Source organism: Symsagittifera roscoffensis, chromosome 1 (genome assembly GCF_963678635.1).
Source record: "Symsagittifera roscoffensis chromosome 1, txSymRosc1.1, whole genome shotgun sequence".
NCBI classification, from domain to species: domain Eukaryota; kingdom Metazoa; phylum Xenacoelomorpha; order Acoela; family Convolutidae; genus Symsagittifera; species Symsagittifera roscoffensis.
Window position 1 is genome coordinate 11,508,832 of NC_087062.1, and position 14,327 is coordinate 11,523,158.

The 14,327-nt window shown below is 41.1% G+C and overlaps 1 protein-coding gene across 1 annotated transcript; it reads right to left on the reverse strand.

Moving 5' to 3' along the window:
• Nucleotides 1-9,490: 9,490 nt before the first annotated feature.
• Nucleotides 9,491-12,897, reverse strand: LOC134845794 (ribosome-binding protein 1-like). Its single transcript, XM_063862914.1, has 3 exons — nt 12,547-12,897; nt 11,670-12,046; nt 9,491-9,851 (listed from the first exon to the last, which is right to left on the reverse strand). The coding sequence occupies exons 1-3, from the start codon at nt 12,895-12,897 to the stop codon at nt 9,491-9,493; spliced, it is 1,089 nt and encodes a 362-aa protein (XP_063718984.1).
• Between the last annotated feature and the right edge of the window lie 1,430 nt (nt 12,898-14,327).

A 14,327-nucleotide genomic window follows, 5' to 3' on the forward strand; every position in this document is an offset into this window, starting at 1 on the left:
CTAGATTCTTTGGTTTGCTTGGTTCTTGATATCCATTTTCCTATAGTTCTATAAGTTTATTGGAGCTCAAAAGTTTCTTCTTAAACCAGATAGAGATGTACCAAAATGCTTATTGCAAATGTCCTATTTTTCTCTTAATCAACTCTGCGTTAAAAAAAAATTTCGCCTAACATCGGTTTAATAATTTTCTAGTCAATTTTTGAACTTGCAGATTGATTTTGATGTGGACATGTTGATACGGTTTTATCATATCTTCCTTGAAATGCCTCAAAATTAGTGACAAGATGGCTTTTTTTATCAGATCGAAATTTAATTGCATTTGCACATTTTGTTTTGGTCCCCATGTGAATTTTTTCTTAGATAATTGACAAAGTTTTATGCAGTTTCAATTTATCAAAATTTTGTGATGAGAAACGTCCGTATAGGTGAAAAGAATTTTAAAAATGAGATTATAAAATTTATTAGGTTCTTGCTGGATGAATCAATTTGTACATTAAATCTCAAAAAAAAGAAACAATAGTGGAAATGAACAATTTTGTAATTGCATATTGCGTTTATTCTTATCAATTACCTGCCAGTTTTACCCGCTGCAAATCAAATGGTTTTTTGTAAGTTATTGTTCCGGCCATTGAAAAAACAAATGGAGAGAAACTTTGTTTTCGGGCGTTTTTTAGTTTTTTTGTTTTTCTTTTTGTTTTCTACGCATAGTCAGGTGCCACAAATAATCATCAGACAGAGTTGAGTGATATAATTTATAAAAACGCTTAAATCCATTCGTAATTCCGACTACAACCAAAAATTTAAAATTTTTTTTCCAGTGTCGAGAAAAACCGGTTTGAATTTTTTTATGTTTTGTCTTTTTCCGAACAAAATTATCCAGAGAAACGAAAAAAAAAAACGTTTTTGTGTATCCAGGTTTACGTTATGCACACAAAAACTACAAAAAAAAATTAAATTTTGCACGCAAAAATTTGGAAAATATTTTTGTTTATTACAAAATTCGGTTTGCGGTTGAAAAAAAAACAAAAAATCTTTTGGGGCAGTTTCAAAATTACTTAGAAATTTTTTTGTTGTCGCCCTCAAAAAAATGCTAGTCATACAATTTCCATATTTTTTTCATTTTTTTATTTTTCTTGTATGTTTTTTATATCAAAACAAGAAAAAAGCTCTTTGAAGTTAATGGCGCCATTTCAGCAAATTGTATGAAAAATTTATGATTATAATTTTTTCATAGACTTAGTTTATGGAATTGTATGATTAGATTTTTTGGTATTTGGAAGTCAACCCGGGTTGTTTAATATAAAGACTAGATTCTTTTGTTTGCTTGGTTCTTGATATCCATTTTCCTATAGTTCTAAAAGTTTATTGGAGCTCAAAAGTTTCTTCTTAAACCAGATAGAGATGTACCAAAATGCTTATTGCAAATGTCCTATTTTTCTCTTAATCAACTCTGCGTTAAAAAAAAATTTCGCCTAACATCGGTTTAATAATTTTCTAGTCAATTTTTGAACTTGCAGATTAATTTTGATGTGGACATGTTGATACGTTTTTATCATATCTTCCTTGAAATGCCTCAAAATTAGTGACAAGATGGCTTTTTTTATCAGATCGAAATTTAATTGCATTTGCACATTTTGTTTTTGTCCCCATGTGAATTTTTTCTTAGATAATTGACAAAGTTTTATGCAGTTTCAATTTATCAAAATTTTGTGATGAGAAACGTCCGTATAGGTGAAAAGAATTTTAAAAATGAGATTATAAAATTTATTAGGTTCTTGCTGGATGAATCAATTTGTACATTAAATCTCAAAAAAAAGAAACAATAGTGGAAATGAACAATTTTGTAATTGCATATTGCGTTTATTCTTATCGATTACCTGCCAGTTTTACCCGCTGCAAATCAAATGGTTTTTTGTAAGTTATTGTTCCGGCCATTGAAAAAACAAATGGAGAGAAACTTTGTTTTCGGGCGTTTTTTAGTTTTTTTGTTTTTCTTTTTGTTTTCTACGCATATTCAGGTGCCACAAATAATCATCAGACAGAGTTGAGTGATATAATTTATAAAAACGCTTAAATCCATTCGTAATTCCGACTACAACCAAAAATATAAAAATTTTTTTTCCAGTGTCGAGAAAAACCGGTTTGAATTTTTTTATGTTTTGTCTTTTTCCGAGCGACTAAAGCGAGCGAGCAGTCTTATTTCAATTGCTTAAAAGCTTACAATAGCTTAAATTAAAACATAAAAATTTAGTTTTTTTTTGAATAATACTAGTAAAATATGAGTATTTGAGCGCTTTTTGGAATCACAAATTTCAAAACTGAATGTTCGAAGAATTTTTTCGATTATTTCAATTGTTTTTTTCTTAAATAATTTTTAATGTTTCTAATAAATTTGTTCTTTAATTGTTTTATTTAATATGACTGTCGAATATACCTAATCTTCAGTTTTTTTGTTCAGCTCATTTCATCAAACCACGCCGAAAAAAAACGGCAGTAATTTGAAAAAACTTTGTTGTACTTTTTAAACTTTGTTTACGTTTATTTCTGTAAATTCGTTTGGTCTAGCGTTCTAAAACAGTCAGAACTAGAGATTTGTCAAACAATTCGAAATTCGCATCATACCAGAGATTTTAGAATATTTTGATGTTTATTTATGTTTTTTTTTTGCTGATAGGTTGCTTTCAATTTTTTTTGGGTTTGATTTTTGATTGAATTTTGAGTTTATTTCAAGATTTTCGTTGAAAGGAAAGTAAATTCCACCATCTACAGTAAAATTCACATTGATTTACTCTTATCAAACTGAATTCGATTTATCAAAAAAGTTTCAATCAAAATTTGTCTTGACTGGAAGAACTGATTTGTTGATTTGTTTTTAAAATTTTGAGTAGATGCGTTTGATTTTGGTTATATAAATTTAAGAAATTTGCTTATGTAATCATTTCATTAGATTCACTTATTTTTAATTAGAGGACTACAAGACAATTACTTGTGAAAAATTTGAAACTTTATCCCTCATAACTTTTTCATGACTTTTGCCCATGTGTTTGAGCTAAATTAATAGCTGCTCGGGTAATACTTCCAGCTTTTTTTGCTTGTAGTTGTGTTTCTGAAAACAAAGTCTACTTTTTTCCAAAAACATTGTCTCAAAATATAGATTATGCTGTTGTTTAGATACTTTTGACTTTTTTGTTGGCCAGCTTGAAAAGCCTTGCTTGCGTTGTATCGCAAATGATTCAAAAAGTTGCTGGCAATATTGGACAAACAAATCTGTTAGTTTATGTCATGTCAAAAATGAATGATCAAAGTACCAACTAAAAATATTCTTGAAAAAATACGTACATTTCACTAAAAAACTGATGATTTTCAGTTTAAAAAGAAGTTATGCTACACAATCGAATAATGATGTATAGAATCGAATAAACAATTTCAAAGCATTTCAAGAATAATGAAACGATTCACTATAGGTTACGGTGTGTTGCATGAAATTGTCTTGAAAATGATAGTCATCAAAAATTTTTGAAACTTGTGGCTCGCAAAGTTTCATATATGAGTCCTATTAAATTAGCTTGGTCTGCCACAAATACTCATTGATTTCGTAATTATTGGTATTTTTAAAAGTTTTAGCAATTTTTTTTTGAAATCTGCAATTGTGAAGTGTTGAAAATTTTATATTTTTTCTTGGACAAAAAACTGATATTTCTTTTTTGATTTCTTGGTTTTTGTGCCCTTAATTAATGAGTTGAATTACGTTATCATTTTGTATAAAACTGCTTTTAGACTAAAAGTCATCAGACAATGTTGAAGTTTTTTACTCTAAACTTTGATTTGATTTTTATTCAGATGATTATCAGTTAAGCGCATATTTGATTTCAAAACGGAGTTTTCTGATAATTTTATTTCGGAAAGTTTTGGGTTATGTTAAGTATTTTTCTTTTTTCTTCTTCAAGTTTCATCAAGAAAAAGGTGCCAAAACAGCTAGGACTATTTTTAAAGTTTAATTAATTTTCTTTGAGTTTGAACCAAAGCTGTCTGTTCAAAACTTAAGGATCTCTTTCTAAAGGGCGTCTATCCCAGTGGGAGTCTATCTCATGCAAGTCAACTTTGTTTTCCAAAACATAGGATACTTACTAAGATAACAGCTTATTAATAACAATGTAACAATGTAGATATAGGGGATTGCTTCTCTGGGTTCTTTCACACTTTCTCACTCTCTCTCTCTCTCTCTCTCTCTCTAAGACACTGCAAGGTGGTCCTTGGGTATTGAGTCCGCGGAGCGACCAAGAATAACTACTACGTACAATCTAGGCAGGGTTAAGTTGGTGGCAAGTATTTTCTGCCACGTTTTTGTCCTGCTCTTAAGGCTGTCTGGTCCGCTCTCAAAGTAGCAACACTTTCCATAAATATCGGTCCAAATACAGAAAACTCTAAGTGGACATTATAATCTAATAATCTACTCAAATGGAAAGGGTCCGCGATCAATCAACACAATTCCTTAATTGCACTTCATCTATCAACTAACTTATTTCACTTACGATTCTCTCACTCTCCCAAAAATTCCAACTAACGAACTACTCACATTAATTCCCCACAACTACTCAATTTGACCTGCTACAATTTTTAGCGTCACTATGGATCGTTGTTCTTTTGAAGTACTTTAACTCAATTTTCTGACTTGACAAACTATTCGGTTACTAACTAGCTGAGAACCGATTATTCTATTCAATCGCTAAGTCGCTCTCACTAAGTGTAGGCTGTTTATGAACTTCTATTTTTTCTTCTATTTGAGTTTAGTAAGAGTTCCTAAAAGTCCTGACATTTACTTAGGTACATCGTTTCTTAACTAAATCCTTCACTGACGGCACTAGCCCTAACTTCTAAGTTCGTTATAGGTATCACTAATTAAGTTGTGCGAATATCAAGTCAAATTTAGCCTCTAAATTATGTTATGTTTAAATAACCGATCTCCCATGGTTTTTCTTTATTTATCCCTTTGACGTTCTGACCTCCCAAGGGTAGGAGAGTCCCTTTTTGTTGGTAGCTAAATCATTTCAAGCATCAAAAACTAAAATTAATTTTTTATTCTAATCTCGAAATTCAGGCTGTCCGAGAAGCCTAAATTGCTTACCTTATTAGAGCTCAAAATGAACTAAAAAACCACCTTAGGGGAGCTAAATAATTATGCCGCCCATTCATGTTATTTAGAAGATATAGTATATACTTCTCATGCCATGCTCCTAATACTGCCATTTTCTTCTACGACTACTTTTCTTTAGTATAATTGATATTCCGAAAATATCGCATTCGCCTAACTCGTTTGGACCCAATATTCGCCAATTCCGTTCTTATTTTTCCACTATTTTAATGTTACAATGTAAGAACTGTGTCCTTTTCAGCTTTTGCTTTTAATCTCAAAAGAAAAGTTCCCTCCGAATTATCAATAGGGCGATTGATTTTTGTTCCCCGCGGGTTGGGGTTGGGGAAGGCGCCATTTTTCGATGTTAGTCCCGGGTTTGTCACAACTCCCAAAGGTCAATTAAAGGTCACCTCGGGATGCCCAGGGTCAACCGTCCATATTAGGGTTTAGAATCCCAATGGAGTTCTTCCAACCAAATTTCATCTATATCCCATTAATACTTCCCAAGTTATACCGTTTCTAGGGTCCGTTATCAATTTTCCCGGGAAAGTCTATAAACACCGGAAGGAGTCACCCGAGGTTTTAACTCAGAAGGGGCATTTTTCTGGGGTTGGTGTCTAGAGTCTATTACCGATATTAAATCCTTATATCCCGCTCATTAATTCTGGTCCATATGCCAGATCTATTTATTATCAACAAGGATAACCGGATACTGTGCAAATAGCCCAGAATGTTCGTACCAGCCTTGAAAAATTACAACACAATTGATTTCCAATTAGTGTCAATTTTTCGGCTCGGAGTGATAAATGAATCTGAGCAAAAAAATTAAAATTAGACATATTCATCAATCAATGTAAAATATGCAAACTGGAAAACAGTTCTTGCAGACAAATAGCAAAAAAAAACAAAAGATTTTTATAGAAATACTTTTTTTCTAAAAGTTTCCAAAAAACTTTTCCCAAATGATTTAAGTGCTTGATAACAAGCTGAAAAATAAAATTGCAAAAACTAACTTCATAAAGAAAAACTAAATTTTCAAGGTTTAAATCAGGCATAATTAGGCTAATGAAAGCCTGATCACTCGCTCGAAATTAGACGAAAAATTAAAAATTTCAAACCAGTTTTCTCAACACCTGGAAAACTTTTTTGAAATTTTTTTGAAGTCGTTAAAATCACGAGTGAAAGGACTTAAATGTGATATATCACTCAACCTAGACCGATGATAATTTGCAGCAGCTGATTTTGCGTGGAAAACAAAAAAGCCTGATTGCTTGCTTCATTCGCTCGACCTAAGAAGAAATTTTAAACCGATTTTTCTCGACACTTGGAGCACTTTTTGAAAACTAATCCGATGATTATTTGTGGTGCCTGAGTTTGCAGAAACTAGAATAACACAACCGAATACAAAGTTCCTCCCCATTTTCAATGGTCGGAACAATAAGGGTCAAAACATTAAAGGGAAACTATGAACGACACATAAATGTAAAAACATTCTCAAGCAACACAATACCGAACAACTTACATGCGCAAAGGGTCAAAAGCAGTAGCGGACTTAGAGGGGCGGGGAGACAGACGCCCCTCCCTCAGGGATTCGAACCCCTGCCGACCCAGAGGGTCCTCCTGTGTACTATTTTGAGATATCCATTTTTGGCTGACTGAACATAAAATTTTTCTAAAGGCGCCTTTGGCGCCAATCTACATTAATTTTGAGGGGGGAGCGCGCAACGAAAAACGCAATTTTTTTGTCTAAATTTTACAAAATGAGCATAAAAACGTTGTTTTTGGCCTTTTTTCAAAAATTTATCCGCGGATAAGGCTTTTTTGTTTTCCACGCAAAATCAGCTGCCACAAATAACCATCGGTCTGGGTTGAGTGATGTATCACATTGAAGCCCTTTCACTCGTGATTTTGGAAGACTTCCAAATTTCTCAAAAATTTTTTCTAGTCGTCGAAAAAAAGTTTTCATAAAAGTTTTCCAGGTGTCGAAATAGCTTGAAAAAGTTTTTTCAAGCTATTGCAAGCTATGCAAACAACTGCAAACGAATATCTCAAACCGATTCAGAATTTCTTTTTGGTTCTGAATAACCAATTCATAAATTTTTCTTCAGATTTTAGCTCGAGAACTTGCCACAAAGACTAGAGAATGAGAATTTTTTATCAAGGATATAAGAAAAACCTTCCAATTTTTTTAAGTTTCTTGCTTGCGTCTAGAGTATTGGGGAAAACAATCTGCAAGCCCGTGACGCAAAAATGCGAAGCTTAGACCTCCAAAGTTTGGGATTAGAGGCTGGGATAAATCTGCGCAAAGTCGTCCATCGGTTGCCAATTAAATGCATTTCGAACTTATGACTGACACTAATCGTTCACGTTTAGACATAATAGATGTGAAAATGTACTGAAGCAAGGCTTCAAGCTGTTTGCTGGCTTAAATCTATTTGCGAAAACTGGTTAGCAAAACAATCAGAAACAATTGTAACCAAACTATGGAGCTATACAACATGAAAAGTTACTTCGATAGCTACTAATGGTTTGCAAGTAGATAAAAACTCTTGAAGTAAGCTTTTCAGATAATGAAATTTTTAATATTTCTATTTTTTTTATTGATTGCAGAGCTATTTCGCAGAGTCGAAGGTCTAATTGAAGCAAACAATACAGCTGCAGGAAGTTGGACGAATTCGATTCGTTTGGATAGCTTTAATTGGTTCGCCTGTTGTATATTTGTAAAAATGATTGTAACGCGGTCGTGACATCCTTCGATTTCAATGGCTTTACGCAAACTTAACGAGACATGCATTCCAGTGCAACCAAAAAACAACCTATTTTTTGGTTGTATTTTACAGGTTTATCATTATAAGTTAAAGTATCTGAACACTTGCATCTATGTCATGAACTATGATTATCAGATACGCTATTTTGCGACAAATATCCCAGTATTTGTTAAAAGGGAATTCTGTAAATCAAAAGTGTACAGATGTTTTTGAAAGTTTTGATGTACCTTTCAAATTATTCACGCCTCCTCACAAAGCTGGACCTCAGTTATGTATTTCCATTTTAATTGTTTTTTTTCTTCAGCTGGTGTACATTTGCTGTGATTTTTTTTTGATGCTTTGCTTTTTCTGTCATTGACAAAAACCAATCATTATCAGACGTTCTGTACTGCTGGGAATTGTCTTCGCTCCATTCTGAAGCAGGGAATATTGTTTAGACAAACGAACTGCTCAAATGAAAGTCACATATTCAAAGGCATTTGACAAGTATCTCACCGTAATCAGTTTCTCCACCAGAATTTTTTTCACATGTTTGAAGAAGAACATCTCCGCAAGATTAAAGTGTCTGCAAAGTTTCGGAATTTACTGAAAATGTTTTGCGGAATTGATCCTGTCGTATATAATAAGCATGTATCAGAAGTAGGCTTAACGGAGCGGATGTACGGTATCTGCCCACCTTTTTTAGATGATGTATCGTCAAAAAAAGTTTTCAAATGAAATAAACTCAAACGACTTTATGTTCTTTTTCAGGATCTCTCTATTTGCTTGTCACTTTGCCTGGATGGCTTGATGAAGCAAATGAATTTCAGACGCAAGCAAAAAAAAAACTCGTACTTTTTGCGGTTTTTTGATAGCCTGTAAAAGGTTGCAATACCTCGAAAACGAAATAAATCCAAGCAAGCTTTCAGCAAACTGTAATCAAAATTTTCAATTTACTTGATAAGTTCCGCGCATCACTAGTACTGACCAATCCAGTATAAATATATAGGCAAAAAGACATCACTCGGTCGTTGTCAACCCATTCTTGCACTTAATAATTTTGCTTCATTAGCTCGAACTTCTTTGATAGATCGTTTAACATCAACGAGACACGGAAAAAGATTGGGTCTGGGGAAATTTCTAAAATTTTGCAGGTAAAGGCATGGCAAGAATGGCAAGGTAGGGCAATGCAAGGGAAATGGGCGCAGGGCTTTCCAAATTAAGGTTAGTCATTGCTGAGCAAACAAGTGCAGGGCAGAACAAGGCTGGGCATGATATGACAGGGAAGAAAAAAGCAAAACCTTGGCTTGCCCTGCCCTGCCCTCCCTTGCGAAGCCCTGCAGTTTCCATGTGCGGTCTTGCCATGCCCTGCCTTACTATTCAATGCACCTCCTTGCCTCGCACTGCCCTGTTATTACTTATTCTCTAGTGCAATGCCGTGCCTTCTTGCACATGGGCGCTCTGCCCTGCCTTGCTTTGCCTTGGGCTGCCCTGCCCCCACCTTGCCTTGCACTGCCCCGTCTGGGCCTCTTGCCTTGCTTGGCTTTGCCTCACCCTGAACTTCCCGGCTATGCTCTGTCCCTCCTTGCCTGGCGCTGATCTTTCTTGGCTAGCCTTGCCTTGTTTTGCCTTGCACCTTCTTCATTTGGCCTGCCTTGCGCTTCATTGATTTGCACTGCTCTGTTTTTCGCTCCCTTGCTCTGCCCTGCCGTGCTTTGCGCCACCTTGCTTTGGCTTGCACTACCCTGAATTGTCTTGCACTGCGCCGTTCTGCCCTGCTTTGCGCTGCGCTGAGCTGCCCCGCCTGGCTATGCACTGAAGTAAAACCGCGTTTGCCTTGCGTTGCCCTGGCTTGCGCTGCCTTGTCTGAGCTGCACAGCCATTCCTTTCGCAGCCCTGCCATGCTCCTCTCTTCGATGCACTGATTTCCCAGTGCCCGGTCTACTGGTCTTGCCATGCCCTGCCTTACTCTTCAAAGAATCTGCTTGCCTTTATCTGCCCTGGTTTAACATGCCCTGTGCCGTGCCATGCCCTCCGCTGACTGGCTTTTTACCTCCTTGGTCTGCATTTTCCTGCCTTGCCCTACCCTGCTATCACCCTCTTTACTCAGCGCTGCTTTACCTTGCGTACCTTGCCTTACGCCGCCATGCTTTGTCGTATGCTACCCTGCCTTGTCTTGCACCGCCCTGCCCTGCCTGACCCTTGTTGCCCTGCCCTGCTCTGCCTTGCTTTGACTCGCAATGCGATGGCTTGCTTTGCATTGCTCCTCCTTGCATTGAGCTTCCTTGCGCTGACCGGCCTTATCGTACGGTACGCTGCCCTGCCCTTGTTGGCACTACAACGCCGTGTCCCAATTTGTTTTTCACCCTTGTTGCACTGTGGTATGCCCTGCTTTTCGCTTCCTTACTCAGCCCTGCCTTGCATTGCTTTACGCTTGCCTTAACTTGCCTTGCGCCCGCCCTGCGCCGCCCTGCTTCGGTTTGCGCTGCACTACTGTGCGCCTCTCTCTTTCCGTAGACGGCCCTAACTTTTTTTGCGCTACACTACCTTGCTTGGCCCTAGTTAACCTGTTCTGCCTTGCCCCGCCTTGCGCTACCCTTCTTCTCCGTGTGATTACCTGCTTTGAGCTGCCTTGTTTTACTCTGCACTGAACTCCTCTACTTGGCGCTGTCCTGTCATCCTCTTCTTTGTTCTTTAATGATCCATCCGGCCCACACTTTTACAGTTTTGCCTTGGGCTGCACCGCTCTGCCTAGCTTTGCATCTCACTGTAGTTAAATGTCTTGTTCGCATTGGGTGCCTTGCCGTACGCTACATGTTTCGGCCTTCCATGCTGTAACCTGTCTTGCCATGAGATTGCCTTGCTTAAGGCAACTTTGCTTAGGCCGTTCTGTCCCTCCGTGCCTCGCACGGCCCTGCTTTTAACATTTCTGTCGTATCATGTCATGCCTTACGCTACTCTGACCCTACTTGCCTTGCTACATTCTACCTCGCCATACGCTGCCCTACCCTGTTTTGCGCTACCAAGCTGTTTATTGTCTTGCGCTACCTTGACCTGCCTAGCCCTACTCTTCCTGCCCTACCCTGCCTCGCCATGCGCTGCCCTGCTTTGATTTGTCTCTCTTTGCCTTGCTTCGCAATGCCCTACCTTGCGCTTTTTAGCTCTGCTCTTTGCTCTGTCCTGCTATGCCTTTTACTTGCGCTGCTTCTCCTTGCCCCTCTTTCTAAATTCTTGCATTGCATGTCCTGCAATGCCCTGCGCATCCCTAAGCTGCCCTCCGCCGCTCTTGCTTTACGCTGCTCTGTCTTGATCTGCCCTGCCTTGCCATGTAATACGCTTAACTATCTTGCCTCGGTCTGTCCTGCATTGCATTGCTTTGCTCTATTTTTTGCTCTGCCCTTACATGTTACTCCCAGCGCTGTCCTGCTTTTCCTAACTTTTGATGCCATGCACTGTCTTGCGGTACTCTGCTTTGCCTTTTGTTGCCATGCACATCTTTGCTCAATGCTACCCTTCTTTATCCTAAATTGACATGCCCCTCTTTGCCCTGCACTACGCTGCCAAGCTCTCCTTATCCTGCACTGTCCTGCTTTTCTGCGCGCTGCTTAAGTTTGTCTTTGTTTCGCTACCTTGCCCTGTCCTACCTTGCCTTGCTATGCGCCGCCCTGTTTTGTACTGCTTTGTACTGCCCCTTCTTGTCTTGCGCTGCGCTGCGCTGCCTTGCTTTGCTTGCGCTGCGTTGGCTTACCTTATCTCAAGTTGCCTTGCATCTACTTCCATTGCCCTACCTTGCGCTGCCTTGCTCTGCACTGCCCTGTCTGCCTTTATGTGCGCTCCCCTCCTTGCAGCCTTGCATTGACCTGACTTGTCTTCCGCTGCCCTGCCCTGCCCTGCTTTGCGCTACCCAGTCCTGCTGTGCACTGCCTTGCGCTGCGATGCCCTGCCCTGATTTGCCCTGTCTTTGCATTGCCTCGCGCTGTCCTACCCTGCTTTGCGCTACCCAGTCCTGCCTTGCACTGATTTTTTTGCGTTCGTGCATTGTGCTGCTTTGCTTCGTGCTGCACTGTCCTGGGTTGCCTCGAACTGCCCTGTTTTGCATTGCGACGCCCTGATCTGATCGGCGCTGCTTGCCGCCTTGCACTTCCATGCCTTGTTTTCCGCCGCCCTATTTTCATTTGCGTTGCCCTGACCTTCTTTGCGCTACCCTGCCTTGCTTTGCCTTGCCCTGCCTGCCTTGCCCAGCTTCTTTTTTCCTTGTCCTGACTTTCATCGTCATGTTGGCCCTGCTCTGTTTCTCGCTGCTAAGCGCTACCTTGTCATGCCTCACGCTGCTCTGTCCTCTTTGTCCTGCACAGCCCTACCTTCTGTTACGCTACCCCGCCTTGCCTCGCGCTGCCCTCCCTGCTTGGACTTCCTCGCCTTGCCTTGCCATGCGCTGCCCTTGCGATAGCTTGGCCCTCAAAGTTTTGCTCTGACCTGCTATAACTTGCAGTGTACTTGCCTGCCCTGACCTGCCCTGACCTGCCCTGACCTGACCTGCCTTGTCATTGTTCATTTTACGCGGTCCTGCTATTTTTTCGTCCCAATTCACTGCCCTGGGCTGCCTTTCTCTGCCCGCCTTGCCGTACCCTGCTGTTTCGCTGTCCTGCCCTGCCTTGCGCTAACCTGCCTAGCTTTGGCTTTCGCTGCCCTGCTCTGCTTTGCATTGTCCTGACATGCAGTTTTTGTTTGCCCAATCCCGCTTTGCTTCGTCATGCTCTGCCCCATTTTGTCGAGCCCCTCATTGCCTCGCGCTCTACTGCATTGGTTTGCCGTGCCTCTCCTTGCGTCGAGCTGTCCTGACTTGCTATTCGCTTCCATGCCTTGCTGCGCCATGCGCTTTCCAGCTATGCCCCGCCTCTCTTTGTCTTGCGCTGCCCTGCCTTGATTGGTCTTTTCCCGCTTTGCCACGCCATGCGCTGCCCTAATTTGTATTTTGCCTGCCTGCCCTGTCTTGCGTTGCCTTACTTTTCGCATCCTGCTTTGCGCTTACTTGTTTTGCTCTGCCCTGCTCTGGGCTGCCTTACTCTGCTCCCGCTTGCCTTGTGATGCCCTGATTTGACCGGCGCTGCTTGTTGCCTTGAACTGCTTGCCGCCTTGCACTTCCTTGAGCCTCCTCGCCTTGCACTGCGCTGTGCTGCCTTGCTTTTCCCCCCTTGCTTTGACCTGCCGTGCTTAGTTTTAATCAGAGCTGCCAGGCTTTGCCTTACCCAACCCTGGTACTCCATGACCTGGTTTACGCTACCCTCCTTTAATCTGCGCTACCTTGCTTTGAGCCGCTCTGCCATGCTCCTCCCTGCGCTGCTCTGCTCTGCTGGTCCTGCCCTGTCAGGACATACCCAGCCTTTCTCTGCTATGCCCTTTCTTGTCTTCCCCTGCCCTGCTTTGCCCTGCCTTGTACTTCTTTGCTCAGCGCTGACCTGCTTCACCTTAACCTGCCCTAGATTTCTTTGCCCTACCTTACCTTGCCCTGTCTTGCCTTACGACGGCCTGCCCTGAATGGCCCTCTTTGCCATGCCCTCCCATGCCCTGCTTTGCCTCGCCATGCCTTGCCTTGCTTTGCCATGCCTCTTCTTGCCTCGCGCTCTCCTGCATTGATTTGCTCTGCCCCTCCTTGCGTTGGTCTGCCCTGTCTTGCTGTTCTTTTCCATGCTTTGCCGTGCCATGCACACTCCAGCTACACCCTGCCTCTCCTTGTCTTGCGCTGTCCTACTTTGCTTGGCCTTGTCCTGCTTTGCCTCGCCGCGCGCTGCCCTAACTTGTATTTCGCCTGCCTGCCCTGTCGTGCTTTGCCTTTTTTTTCGCATCCAGCTTTGCGCTGCCTTGTTTCGCTCTGCCGTGTTCTGGGCTGCCTTGCTCTGCTCTCCCTTGCCTTGCGATGCCCTGATCTGATCGGCGCTGCTTGCCGCCTTGCGCTGCTCTTGTCTTGCCTTAAGCTGCCTTGTCTTGACTTGCGCTTACCTGCCCTGCGTTGCTCTGCACTGCCTTGCCTTGTGCTGCCCTGCTTTTATATGCCATGTCTTGCTGTGCCTCGCCATGCGCGGTCCTACCATGACCTGTCTCTCCTTGTATTTTGCTGCCCTGCCTTGTTTGACCTTGTCCTGCTTTGCTTTGCCAAGCGCTGCCTTGTTTCGCTATGCACCTCCTTGGCTTCTGAAGCCCTGCTTTGCTTTGCGCTTCTCTGACATGCTCGTCGTTGCCAAATCCGCTTCCCTGTTTCTTGCAATGGGCTGCCCTGTTTGATCTTGCTTTGCCTCGTGCTTCCCTGCCCTGCCCTCTCTGGCACTTCCTGACTTGCCTCGTCATGCACTGCCCTTGCGTTACTTTGCCCTAACTTGCATTGCGCTTGCCAGACCTGATTTGCTTTGCCTCATTTTGCGTTCCTATCTTGTGTTTCCCTGTCTTGC

What these genes read in the sequence shown, in the direction of transcription:
- LOC134845794 (XM_063862914.1), bottom strand. Translation starts at nt 12,897, where the DNA reads ATGCGAAAAGTAAGGCAACGCAAGACAGGGCAGGCAGGCAAAATACAA. An exon ending in CGAAAGCCAAAGCTAGGCAG is followed by an intron (nt 12,047 to 12,546) that starts GTTAGCGCAAGG and finishes AAATGAAAATAG; the next exon opens with GGCGGCGGAAAACAAGGCAT. An exon ending in GCAGAGCAAGGCAGCGCAAG is followed by an intron (nt 9,852 to 11,669) that starts GTAGGGCAATGG and finishes GATTCTTTGAAG; the next exon opens with AGTAAGGCAGGGCATGGCAA.